We start from the raw sequence: 13,325 nt of genomic DNA on the forward strand, positions 1-13,325 counted from the left end.
GTTATTATAGTTAAAAACTGAGTCAATAACTTAGTTCTCAAGGTTGTGTCAAGAGATAAAATTCTTTCATAATTTTCAAACTTTACAGGACAGGACACTTAGCATCTTAAAATTTTAGTGAAATCTTTAATGACATCAGATTGATTAGCTAAAAGGCTTCAAATCATATATGTGAAATTTAAAATAAAGTTTTCTAATAAACTAATTAAACATAGAGAGTAAATATGAACTGTCATAACACATGATTTATGCAGATAAACATAATCTGGCATAAGACATCTTATTATTTATGCAGATATAAGAAAGGGCATACATACTTTATGACACATAAGTCACAAGCTGCTCTCACATAATCTCATAAAACTCATAAGCTGCTTAGGAATTTCTCACTTTGCACAGAACGAACACCATCCATTAATATAATACTTATTGACATACAAGTCACAAACACAAACTGCTTACATATATCTCAGGCTGCAGAAAAGCAACATGATCTCCTGCTTACAGTTTACATATATCTCACTCGCTGAGCAAAACCAACGAGACCTATTGATATAGTACTTATTCAACACACAGATGGATACACTGCACAAAACTGCCCAAAACCTAAACAAAACAGAAGCTGAACAAAGGCCAGCGCCCCGGATAGGGCACAAAACCTAAACAACTTATTAATACCAGGTCGATAGGGCACAAAACCTAAACAACTTATTAATACCAGGACGATAGGGCACAAAACAACTTGATAAAACCTAACTTATTGATATTGAAAACATAGGACACAAAATAGGACATAACGAAACACATTATTTGAGATCAAACCATATTTGGTACTAGGGCACAAGGGGACACCACATAGGGATTATAGAGGACGAAAGGGCAAGGTCACCATCCCTAACACTTTAAGTAATATTCACATACATATATGTAGTAACTTAAAAGACACATACACAATATATATAATAGTAGTAGTAGTAGTAGTAGTAGTATATATATATATATATATATTATATCTTGCTACCAAACCAGTGGTAACATATATTTCTTTACCCCTCTATACACTGTATATATATAGAAAAGACCAGATCGCAGCTACTATAAGGTATAGTAGCTACTTGTCCTTGCCCTTATGAGATGTGACTCAAAGGGATGGTATTACATGCACCATGGAGTTTGAGGGTCCCACATATCCACATCGGCCGCCAAATTGTTGTTCTCCGGTGTGTAAATCGCATTCTCTGCTGCAATTAGAGGAAGATCTAGAGACATAGCAGCTTCGGCCCAGATAGAATCATCAAAAACAGGTAAAGTCTCGGTCATTGTCTCCCAAGATGGAGAAAACTCTCCCTCAATCCCCTCAGGCTTTGTGTAGGTTGCAATTGGCTTAGGATTGGTGTCCAAGGGAAGAGACACGATGCAATCACTGGTGTAAATTGGAGTGATTCCAACTTCGTGAGAAGCCATGGAAACTGCAGGATTGAAATTGAAATTAGAACAAGTTGGAATGTCTAGGTTGTTTTGCATCAGAGGCTGTTGCAGATTCTCCATATCAGGAGTTGGAGTGTTGATAACAGGAGGTGGTGGTGGTGGTGGAAAGTGAGACGCTGGGGGCACAGGATGGTCTGGTAAATTGAGTTTGGCATCAGGGCCGTAAAGCTTACGTGCTGCAGCATCATAAGCCAAAGCAGCGTCCTGAGAGGTTTCAAATGTCCCTAGCCAGAGTCTAGCACCACGATTGGGTTCACGGATTTCAGCAACCCATTTCCCCCAGGTTCTCTGTCTCACACCTTTGAAGGTGCAACTGGCATTCTCGGGACCTCCTTTACCTCTCATACACCCTTTTCTGGAGCTGGCCTGTGCTGTTTTCTTCAGTTTTTTCTCCTCAATTTTCATGCCTGATTTCAGCATTGTGGACATGCTAGGCTTTGTAGGATTGAGACGATGAGGGAGACACAAAAGTAGAGATAAGCTCAAGGACTTGAAGATGGAGTGAGGCTGATGAGCCTATTTATACTAACAAGGGAGTAAATACTGTGTAAAAGAGATTACAAGTTCATGAAACGTGGCCCCAAAGTGGGCCCAAGACGAAACTTGGCAATGTGAGCTACACAGACCGTGTCCACGACGAGCCTCAATGTTGATTTCTCTTATTCACACTTGGCCTTCCCTTTTACTGGCATACTGCAATCTCAAGATCATGTGGCAAACACCACCAAATAAATTAAGATTATTACTTAATTTACACTTTCTTTTAGTATTTTTTTTATCTGTGAAGGAATTTTTCTGATGGATAAGATGGACGGAGAATAAAAGAACAATAAAGAAATAGAGCAAAGGTAAAAGAAAATTAAAGTTGTGGGTGAGAGGATGCGGTTGCATGGATAATGGGATTTATGGACTGTATATAGATAATTCGGATTCGGATAAGTCATTTACCATTGTGTGGGATCGGTGTCATATTGAAACGAAACGGTTGAAGATAAGTGCTTGCGGGGGTTCCAAAACTGCGCACATGAAAATTAGCAACGATGCATTCAGACGTGTAACCAAAACAATCCCAGGTGTTCGTCTTTCATGCTATGGAAAGGGCTTGGAAATCAGTGAACAGTGAAAGAGATCCAATGGACTGTGACACCACACATAGCAAACGAGACACGGATTAGAGTTTACAGAAATTGGTCGACATTTCACATCCTTAATTATAATTTTACATCTTCATACTCCTACACTACCTAGTGCATTTTCCTTTTTTGTCGTTTGGTGACACTCCATCATAACTGTAAATATAGCAAATGTAGTATAGAAGAACGCGATTACTTGTTGGTTGTCATCACAAAAGAGGACCGTTATATTATGGAATATATTTTTCCCCACAGCATTAACAGCAAACTTAGCGGTGGATCGAAGGGACTAGATAAGGAGTAACACAAACCAAGAGATAAGCAGTCTTTAATGTTTACTTCTTCATCAATTGCGGGTTTCGAGACTCACATATGCATCTCATTATTTTTTTCACACTTCACTGTTCCTCAGTTTAAATTCAATCACCAACTTATTACCGTAAAAGAAATTCAACAAGCAGGCCTAGGTGGTTGAGACTAGCAATTCAATGTTTTCCCCCATTACTTTTCTTAATCACCTCAGTTCTATGTAGCAGTAATTGTCATACAAGTGTTTTACATCTCTTAGGCTGTGTTCGTTTGGAGTGATTTGGGGGAGATGATTTGGGGGAGATGATTTGAATGGATTTGAGTGGATTTGAGGGTAATTTTTTTGTTGTTTTTTTGAGTGGATTTGTGGGTAATTGAGAGTGGATTTGGAAGTAAAGTTTGTGAGAATTAGTGTAGGATTTGATTGATGTGATAGATTTTAAAAATTAGTTTAATTGATATAAATTAAAGATTACCAAAATGTCCCTAGTTATAAAATGTTATTTATAAATGTTATATTTAATTGTAAAAATGTTTATAAAAAAAAATTATGAATAATTTATAATTAATGTTTAAAAATTAAAAAACTAAATAATCAATTTTTTTTAATAAATTAGAAAATATAATAATCAATTTATTAAAAATAAATTAAAAAATATAATATATCTAATTTCATTAATATTAAAATAATTATAAAAAAACTTGAAAAAAAAAAAAGGAAATCGCATAACCGGTTACGCGAACGCGTAACCGGTTACACGAACGCGTAACCTGTTACGTGAACTCGTAACCGGTTACGCGAACGTGTAACCAGTTACGCGAACGCGTAACCTGTTACGCAAACGCGTAACCGGTTACGCGAACATGTAACCGGTTACGCGTTTCCAGCGTTTCTTAACCGAGGGCACACCCGACATTTCGCTCACAATCCGCGCAAATCTCTTCACAACCGCGGGTGACTGAACAGTGCAACCATCCCGCGTTTCATCGCAAATCCGTCCGCGCATTTCACTCCAACCGAACGCATAACGAGCTGAATTCTTCGCTCGCAAATTCGCATGAACAGTAAATTCGGTTCATGCGAACACAGCCTTAAGTTCCAATTTTCTCTAGCATAAAGAACTTTGGTTCTGAAATATGTTATAGTTCTTGGTGTTAAGTTTTTACAACAAGGTCAGAAGAAAAACAGATAAACTATTCCAAAGTGTCTACAATGTTCAAAACTTTTAGAACAAAACAAAGTCAGAGGTCTGTTCATTGTTACAGGTTCTCTAGATCAAAGTCATCAACATTTTAACTATTCCCCCTGGTTGACCAAGATGTAACAATCTAGAAGGATATTCTTTATATTGCACAAGTTTTTGAACTTCATTTTCATAACATCAGAGTGAGGTGGAAAGTTTCTGATGATTAGAAACTTTGGACCATTTCTATCCCTGCTCTTCAATCAATTGTAATCAAATCTTATTGATATATATGTAAGGCCACTTAATTGCACAGGATACTCGGTAACTGCAACTAATATTACTAACATATATATTATCTAATGCAATAACCCCAAAATGAGAGAAGTATAGTTTATAAGATAATGTATTTGGGTTAATCTTTTGCACTAGATGACGATAAATCAAATTTACATCACAAGTTAGAATCAAATTGTGCACAACTTTAGAAATAGACACTTAAAAGTAACGTTTTTAGAAGAAAAACTATAAATAAATAAATTGATTTATTTATAAATTAAATTAGTTTATATATAATTAATTTATCGAAGTTAATGTATGTTTAATTCATCATTATTTATGAAGAAATTTGCCTATTTTTTTTATTTGTTGCTCTTAAAAGTGTTGATGAATAAAGAATTACAGTTGACTTTGCAGTGAAGACTTCGCTGAGTGCAGCCGTTATAAAAAGAAAAAGAAAAGGCAAGAAGCAACTACTTCGCAGTATATTTGTTGTCAAAGCAATCCTATAGTTTCCTTGTAAACTTTATTTTTTATTCATAAAAAATTAAAAACCTTAGAAAGATTGTAATCATCACACTTTATTCAACCAACTGCATAGGAATTAATTAATTAATTTTCTTCGTAATTTTTGTGATTTACATATGCAATGTTGTACATTTTAAGAAAAGGAGAAAGCACAAAGAGATTGATTAAGATGAACCTCTTCTGACACCATAATGTAGTATGGGTTGAGCCAAGACCTTCAGCATTTTACAGCAAACAAAAACATTTATTTTTATTTTTATTTTTATTTTTAGTATTAGAATGATAAAAGAACATAAGTTGGTCCAGAATTAATAAATATTATTTCCTAGGTTGGAATTCTCACACATCATGACGCAATATTTCAAGGCTTTGTCTACACTCGACACGTCCAACTCGCGAAGCAGTTTGGCAACATCGATTCACTATCACTACTACAGCGAAAATACTCACACCATTAATAATGTCAATGTCAAATGAAGCAAAAATTAAAATAAATAAATAAATATCGTTCTGATACCTCGAAGTGTGAAATTGGTTTCAGAGAAAACCAATTTGTATTCCATTTTTTAATATCTAAAAATAGTGTCGTGATAATTAAACATCGGTCCAATATGAAATTCGGTTATGTAATTCATACTGAATTATAAAAATTAAATAATTTTCTATGCTATATTTTTTATATCTAAGAATTAAATTAAATCTTCAAAAATGTTTCTGAAATGCATCTGCTACACGCTGTGTATAGATAAAAACGGACCATTTTATTAAAAAAAATAAAAATAAAAATGCCTCGGTTTGTGTGATCTCTGAGACGGGCAGCGAGTGCCACGTAGGCGAAGGGTGGTCTAAACACGTGATTCGTTTGTGTTTCGACACACATATGAAACACTTGAAGTGACGTGCATTTCTTTAAACACGTAGAAGCTGTTGCATCTCAGTTTTTTTCTAGAAAGACATGCGTACTGTGCATTTAGACACGTGACCAAAACACCTCATTATTTTAATTACGATTTTTCTGATCATTTGTCCTTATTAGAGTGAAAATAAAATATCTCAGGTGTGCTCAGATCAGGATAATCTTCCCTTTATTAAAAATAAAATAAATATTTTTTTATTTTTGTGAGTTTTTTTATTTATTTATTTTGGGGACCACTCTGATTTTGCAGAAAGAGTTATCATGAAATTTGTTTCTTTTATAAAATCTATCAAACATTGTATTATTCATTTATATTATGTTTATCTTATATAAGTTATTAGGAAAAAAGTTTATCTTTCCATTAGTATTCTAAATAAAACTAAGCATTTTTTTTAAACTTTTTCTATAAGCATTTGTCTTATACTTAATATACGTGTATCTTAGTTTTAAGATGCAAAATGACTGATTTTTAAAGTTAACAAGTACATATAAATGATAAGCATTTAATAAATCTAAATATTAATGTAATTAGTCTGAAATATACCCTTTTCATTTATTGTAATATAATGTGATTTTTGTTGAAGTGATTTTTTGAATAAGTTGTAAATGTCAATTTTCTTTATTGATTTTAACCTGTTAGTACTGCTTGAATTTAATATATTTAGGATTTCTTAAATTAAAAAATTCCCATGTTTTAAATTTGTAAAATTTAATAAAATCAAAATTACAATAGTATAGTTACTTTGGAAAACAAATCAATTATATATAATTTAATAACTAGTTGATTATAACTTCATTTTTATCTTAAGCATTATGTATCTACATGTTTGAGGTTAGTTATACTGATTTTTCATGCATTAATATAAGTTCAAAAATTATTATATTTATTGGCAATTGTTAAACAAATATTAGTATAGGCCTCTTAGTTTTGATGTTAAGAAACAAAGTAATTATACTGAAGGTCTTAGATAAATTTCTCCCAATTAAACTATGTTTTGTCCTTAGGTATGTAAATGATAGAGGTTTTGTTATGGCTACCTAATATTCTTGGAGCAAATTGTGATGTTTCAACAAATTCAAAAAAAAAAACATCGTAATAAAATTTTGGCTCAATATCATGAAATGTATATATACATGAACATAAGAAAATGTAAGAAAAAATGTTGCAAAATATTATTAGTCATGCTCAGCGGGTTATGTTACTAATTTCAATACATAATCATGTTATTTAATCTTATTAAGATACCAAATTAGTGAAATGTAATTTAATGTCTCAATGATTTTCTTTCTATGTATGAGATGTTAGAAAAATGCTAGCACAAATTATTTCAGAAAACTCCTTCAAGTTGACAAAAATTAAAAGTATAAAAAAAAATACCCACAATTGCATTAATATACAAATTTCATTTAGTGATTAACATTCTAATATGTGAGAAATAATGTGAAAAAAAAAGACTGTACGAAACTTCATTCATTTGATTTGGAAGAAATGAAAAAAAAAAAAAGGAAACTGTGAAACCCAAAATAACTTTCACACTTTAATAAGAGAAAATATAAAGAAATTAATTGGTTTTTAGAGTATTACTCTTTCACACTTTATATATCTATTGAGCAATTGTATTTAATATCGATTAATTTTGAACTGAAATCTAACATAATTTAGAGCTTATAACTCGTCTTACTTATTATGAGTTTAAATGTCTCCATGTGTGAAGGTAGTGTTACTTTATAAATATTTTTTGAAAATCTAAAGTTTCAAAAGTATAGTATTATATTTTTTTGACGTCACAGTTATAATATATATATTTATTCGAGTTGACTTCTGAAACAAAAAATAAAATTAAAAGACTAAATACAGTTATTGAAATCATCATTTATCTCGATTATAATTATCGAGGGTCACACACACCAAGCAATAAAACCAACATCTACAAATAGTAATAATGGCAGTAACAAAGTTTTAATTTTACGAAGTGATTATTTTAGAAGAATGTTAGTATCATTGAGACTATCACAATCATCAGTGTTACGGTCAGGAGTAAGGAATAAAATAAAATAAAGATAAAATATTGTTAAAAATAAAATTAAGTGCCGAGCAATTAAAAATCTAAAGTAAAACAATACTCTTATTGATAATCGAATTATTTTTACTTTTCTCAAATTAAGTAATTTTTACGTTTACTTTATTTCTCGTTTTCTAACACACCTACCTCAAAATTCTCATATTTGTTTGTATGTCTAATGCAAATGACTCTCAAACATCGTTGTCATATTAATAAACCCGGAAGTAGATTATCGTACATTATATTTTCCGAATATTATTATATTGGCACCGTCAAATAATATAGGATAAGGATCCCCTACAGCTGGGGAGCACAACGTTTAAGATTCGAGTTTAATGCAAAAGTTTTCGAGTTCTTCTGAAAACGTCTCTTCAGTATGAATACAATAAATATACTCCTTCTGAAGTGAGAATAAAATATTCAGAATCAAGAAGAAGAAAAAGAAATTATATATCAACGACACAAATGAAAAAAAAAAAGTGATGTATGATAAATTTGGCTTGCATATCAATTTTTCATAAAATTACATGCACTTTTAATTAAGCCCACAAAAATAATGATCAAAAGTACACGTACTTACGTAATAGTTCATTGATGAATTAAAATACTAAATGTATATAAATATATTTTTAATCAAAAATTTCCTACCATTACACTTTAGAAGAACTAGATCTGACATAAGAATGTGCAAGGTGGTGTTAATAATGCAATTGGGATACCAAAATTAATGATACTCACTATTCATAATCAAACTAATGGCTTAAAAGACGGGCTAGAAACAGTGGGCAAAGCCCTTAAGATTGCTTTCCTGGGCCTCCAACTTTACATAAATGGTGACGGCTTGCAACCTAACTATTACTAACTACAGTCCAAACTAATAGGAAAAAGACTAAAATATCCTTTTTCACTACATCACACCACCATTGCTACCACCACTGTTGCTGCCATCTATCCACTACACTCTACGAGATATTAAAAAAAAAAAAAACTCATTTTGAAAACTATCATTTGTGTTTTTTAAATTTTATTTTAGAAATTAAGTTTTCAAAAATTCGTTGGAGAACTCGTTTTGAAGGTATCATATGTTCTTAAAAGTTTATTTTGAAAATATTGTTCGAATAATCTCTTGAAAGTTTATTTTCGAAATACTGTCCTAAAAAACCTCGATAAAATACATTTTATATACAACAAAAAGTTTGTACCAAAAATATTTTTCTAAAAACCCTATTCCAGAAAACTTGTTTTAAAAAACTCTCAAAACAGATAAAAAAAATAACTCGTTAGAATACATTTGATTTATAGAAAAAAATTTGATCCAATTTCTTTTTCTAAAAATCCTATTCCAGAAAAAATGTTTTAAAAAACTCTCAAAACGGAAAAGCCACGTTTACAAAAAATAAAAGTCCTTTAAAAAATTATATGGGTGAGGGAAGAAAAGACTATTTTGTTTTAAAAATTGTGTATGGGCACGAGAGGATTAATCATCAACATTACATTATTGAATCAAATTATTTAACGCAAGAGAACTTGAGCGAAATAATGGCACTTAAAGAATCATTGTGCATCATTAAAGAAATATTGATAGTCTCTCACACCAAAATAATGCGATTGTTAACTAAAATAAAATCATAAAATCATACAATAACTCCACAGAGAAATTTAATCCAGAAACAAACCTTTTCGTACACACTCAACATTTTAATATATACCAATCCCAAAATGTTGATTCTACAAACCTGGAGAGAGTATATCAAAGTCAGACTATTAGTCTTCCATCTTCCTTCTCGTATTCAAATACATGTAACCAAAAGAAGCCTACTCATTTTACATCAAATATTAAAAGAATATATATATATATATACACACACACACAGACTTCAGATAAACCTTAATGGATTAAAAATCATCTAAAGGAACTCTGATAATTAATTTTGTCTGTTCAAACTTGTAATGGATAGAAAATAACTTAAATTAGTAGAAATTATGGCAGTTGAAATTAGGCCCTAAACGAGACCATCTAACTGCCACAGACAGGAAGAATCATCTCAATCCGGTTCCAATTGCATTTTTTCCCCATAGCTAATAATGGATTACTCATGCTTCACAAAATTGCAGCAAGACCAAAAAGATCTTAGCAGCAAATAATTTATAGATGAAAAGGTATTAAAAAACTTTACACCTATGATAAAACCATTAACCAATCCGATATGTGACAAGAACGGCTTCATTTCCCAATCGTCTATCCATCAACTTTTGAGAAAATCCTTTAAGGAAAATGGTGGAGGCCCATCCTGCAATGATAATGAAAGAATCAGCTCGAACACCAATATTGCATACTATAGTAGCTGGCTACATCTCCTTTTACTGGTCCAAGAAGAGATGAGCAATCCAAGATTTTGCAGGTTAGACAGAACTTTGCATCAATTCTTAAATTTCATAAGCAACACCCATTACCTTGCCCGCTTCTTGACTTAAGCATTGTCTAACAACTGTAGCCTGCTGTATTAGCCTCTCCATTGCTGTGTATCTGGGAAGATTCAAGTGTGCTGCCAATTACCCACCATCACAGAAAAAATCACATAAAACATGGATAAGAAAAAGCACCATGATTTGCAACAAAATATATTAAAGAAAGATGCAGATAACAAGTTAACCAACCAAGAATAGCCCGATTCAAACTATCTGCAACCTGCTGCCGATACTCTAAGCTAAGGAGATGAAACATTGGGGATTTCTCTGGCTCCTTATAAGCAAGAAGGGCCATAAAATCCTGCCGGTAGCATAACAAAAATTCAATCTTAAGCACACACAGTCACACACATACATCACAAAAAAGCTATGTGAAATCCAGACATACTTCAAGTTTTTCCATATATTTGGGCTCCTTTCCAAAAGGGCCCAGCTTGGTCTGAGCAAACTCCAAAGCTTCTGTGCTGCCAATAAAATGAAAATATATGAAAGTAGGAAGTCTACAGGTTCTTTGAGAGACAAAATCAAATTATGCTTACCATTTCCTGGAGCACACAAGCTCAACAAAATGAAGGCTTAGTAGATCAAACTGCAAATCCTTATTCTTCTCTAAAATATCCTGTGCTAGCTGCTCAGTAAGCTCAATGGCCTTGAGTGCATTTCCCTCTAGTGCAAAGTGAAAGATTCCTAAAGAAAAAATGAAATTTATCATGAAGTGTTTTCATTAATAATAATAAGATCCAATAAAAAGCCTAATTATCTTCGTAAGTGTGTGGAGAATTTCCCAGCACAGTTTGTGGCACAGTAATATATCTTAAAATGTCAATCGAAGCTCAATAGAGATGTCTTTACATAGTAAAAAAGATGCAAGAAAGAAAGTAGACTTAAATATGTTTTTAGTCTCTAAAATTTAGGACAAATCTCATTGTAATCCTCCAAACTTACAAAAGTTCTTTTAGCCCCTCAAAATTTTCAAAAATATAGTTTTATCCCTAAATACTAAATTTGAAAGACATAAAATGTTTGTTTAAGGTTGTTTTTAGTTCCTCTAATTTAGTGTTTAGGGACTAAAACCACTTTTTTTCTAAATTTGAGTGATAAAAATGAACTCTTTCAAATTTAAGGAACCAAAACCAGATTCACTCCAAGTTTCAGGAACTGACACCATAAACAAAAAAGGTCTAATCAAAATTCAAATGTATTTCAAGACAGAAGTCAAAAGTCGTCTAAAGAATAAGAATCACAGATGTTTTAAGTAGTATTAAAGCGAACAACAGTTCAGCATCCCTCGTGTTGGGGTTGACAACGTGCATTTAGATTTGAAAATTTCTTAAAAGTTGTTATGAATGAACACTTAGTGTACACACAAAATTCTAGGATAAGCAAGCAAATAAAGTATAACCAGAAAACACCCAAAAAAAAAATCTTGAAGGAATTTTGTGTACCAAAAAATAACCATAAACCTACTTTTCCTTTTGTCCATGTCCTCCAAATAATCTGCAGGCTGCTTTGTCCCAGTGCTAGTAATGAATGATTCTACTGATTCTTTGTAGCAATTGTGTATGAGATATGACAGAACAACACTGTGGATGTCATTATCATTTATAGCCTGTAAATTCAAGTAACCCAGAAAAAATGATGGATTAATTTCAGTAAGACAATCAAAAGAACTAGAAACCCACCAAAACATACTACAAGGGTTCAATCTTAGCTCAATTCTTTTTCTTTTGTATATAAAAATTAGGAGGAGGGAATGACGCCCAAATCCAAGACAGGTGAAGTCTCTAGACTCAAAGACACTTAACGAGGAACAATATTTCATTTCATCCCAAAGAAAAGAGTGACGGTTTGAAAGACACGGTCATGCAAAATCACGCCTTATCCATTCAAATAACCCACAGAGGATTAATTACATTCTCTTTTAAACATAAATTTGAGGGAAAAGTTTTGAATCACCGGAGCCAAAACGCATATTAGTAGTAATTCGTGTGAGAGAAATATAGAGTATACAGGGCAGAATAAATATTACATTTTTATTTTCAATCCCTCTTCTCTTCTGTTCAATTTTCTACCATGAGAAATTAGGGTTGGGAAATATCTTTCAGAAACTAATTATTCGAAGAGTTTTCCAGAGAGTAAGAAATCATTTATCGCAAAACAAAACATATTATTAATATCCACAAGGCAACTACTCACCAGGGTCTCCACTTTAGTGGAGACCTCAATAAGCATCTACGAGTTCTACAGGGAAATAAGACTCGACGAACAAGGAAAAGTGAAAGGAGCACGGAAGTGAATAGTGGCCACAGAGAGGATCGGGATATGAGAAATTGACGACACAGTAGAGTTGCAAAAATAAAATCATGAAGAAAAAAGTGAAGTCGAAACAGTAGAACACGGACAGAGAAAAAGAAGCATACAACGTTTTCGTATTGACGAGGATCGAGGTCCATGGCTTGGTAGAAGACGAGAGAAGCGAACAGTGAAAGGAGGCACCAGTTACGAGACTGAGGTGCTGTGACTACGAAACGATCCGATTGCAATTCCTTGGGTTCGTGTTCGTGACGACTCACCGTGTGGTGGGTGTGTGAGTTTTCTCAAAGCAAACACGTGACGTGTCTCTCAACTCGTGTGATGAAGTCTGCAGGGTGCACGTGAGGAGCGGCCCACTGAAGCAATCAACCAATTACAACATTTTTATCCAAAATAACCATTTTCTTTGTTTTTATTTTCCCAGCTATGCATACTGTTAATGTTGTATTGTTTGATATTTAATTTAAATAAATTTTATATTATATAATCGCCTTTTTAAGAATTTAATAATATTTTTAAATTAAATATATAATAAATGGAGATACTTAAATATTAATTTTGTCTTTTTTTTAAGGTTGTTCAATTCAATTATAATATTTGTGTTTTAATTTCGGTTAATTTAGTATTTTTTATAACCTCATTT

The 13,325-nt window shown here is 32.3% G+C and overlaps 2 protein-coding genes across 3 annotated transcripts; both read right to left on the reverse strand.

Annotated features, from left to right (window-relative positions):
- Positions 1-403: 403 nt before the first annotated feature.
- Positions 404-1,996, reverse strand: LOC124842931 (dehydration-responsive element-binding protein 2D-like). The gene has a single exon (XM_047319546.2). It carries the CDS (start codon positions 1,915-1,917, stop codon positions 1,156-1,158), a length of 762 nt encoding a protein of 253 aa, XP_047175502.2. The 5' UTR covers positions 1,918-1,996; the 3' UTR covers positions 404-1,155.
- Positions 1,997-9,803: 7,807 nt separating this feature from the next.
- Positions 9,804-12,974, reverse strand: LOC124842935 (uncharacterized). Of its 2 annotated transcripts, none has more exons than XM_047319551.2 (7): positions 12,793-12,974; positions 11,837-11,978; positions 10,909-11,056; positions 10,758-10,833; positions 10,559-10,670; positions 10,355-10,446; positions 9,804-10,191 (listed from the first exon to the last, which is right to left on the reverse strand). In XM_047319551.2, the coding sequence occupies exons 1-7, from the start codon at positions 12,820-12,822 to the stop codon at positions 10,147-10,149; spliced, it is 645 nt and encodes a 214-aa protein (XP_047175507.1). In that variant the 5' UTR covers positions 12,823-12,974; the 3' UTR covers positions 9,804-10,146. The 2 variants fall into 2 exon arrangements, with proteins under 2 accessions (XP_047175507.1, XP_047175506.1); XM_047319550.2 differs by having other exon boundaries at positions 12,790-12,972.
- Positions 12,975-13,325: the final 351 nt, after the last annotated feature.

The sequence above is a fragment of the Vigna umbellata genome, chromosome 10 (genome assembly GCF_029865625.1).
Source record: "Vigna umbellata cultivar VRB3 chromosome 10, Vumbellata_1.0, whole genome shotgun sequence".
NCBI lineage: Eukaryota > Viridiplantae > Streptophyta > Magnoliopsida > Fabales > Fabaceae > Vigna > Vigna umbellata.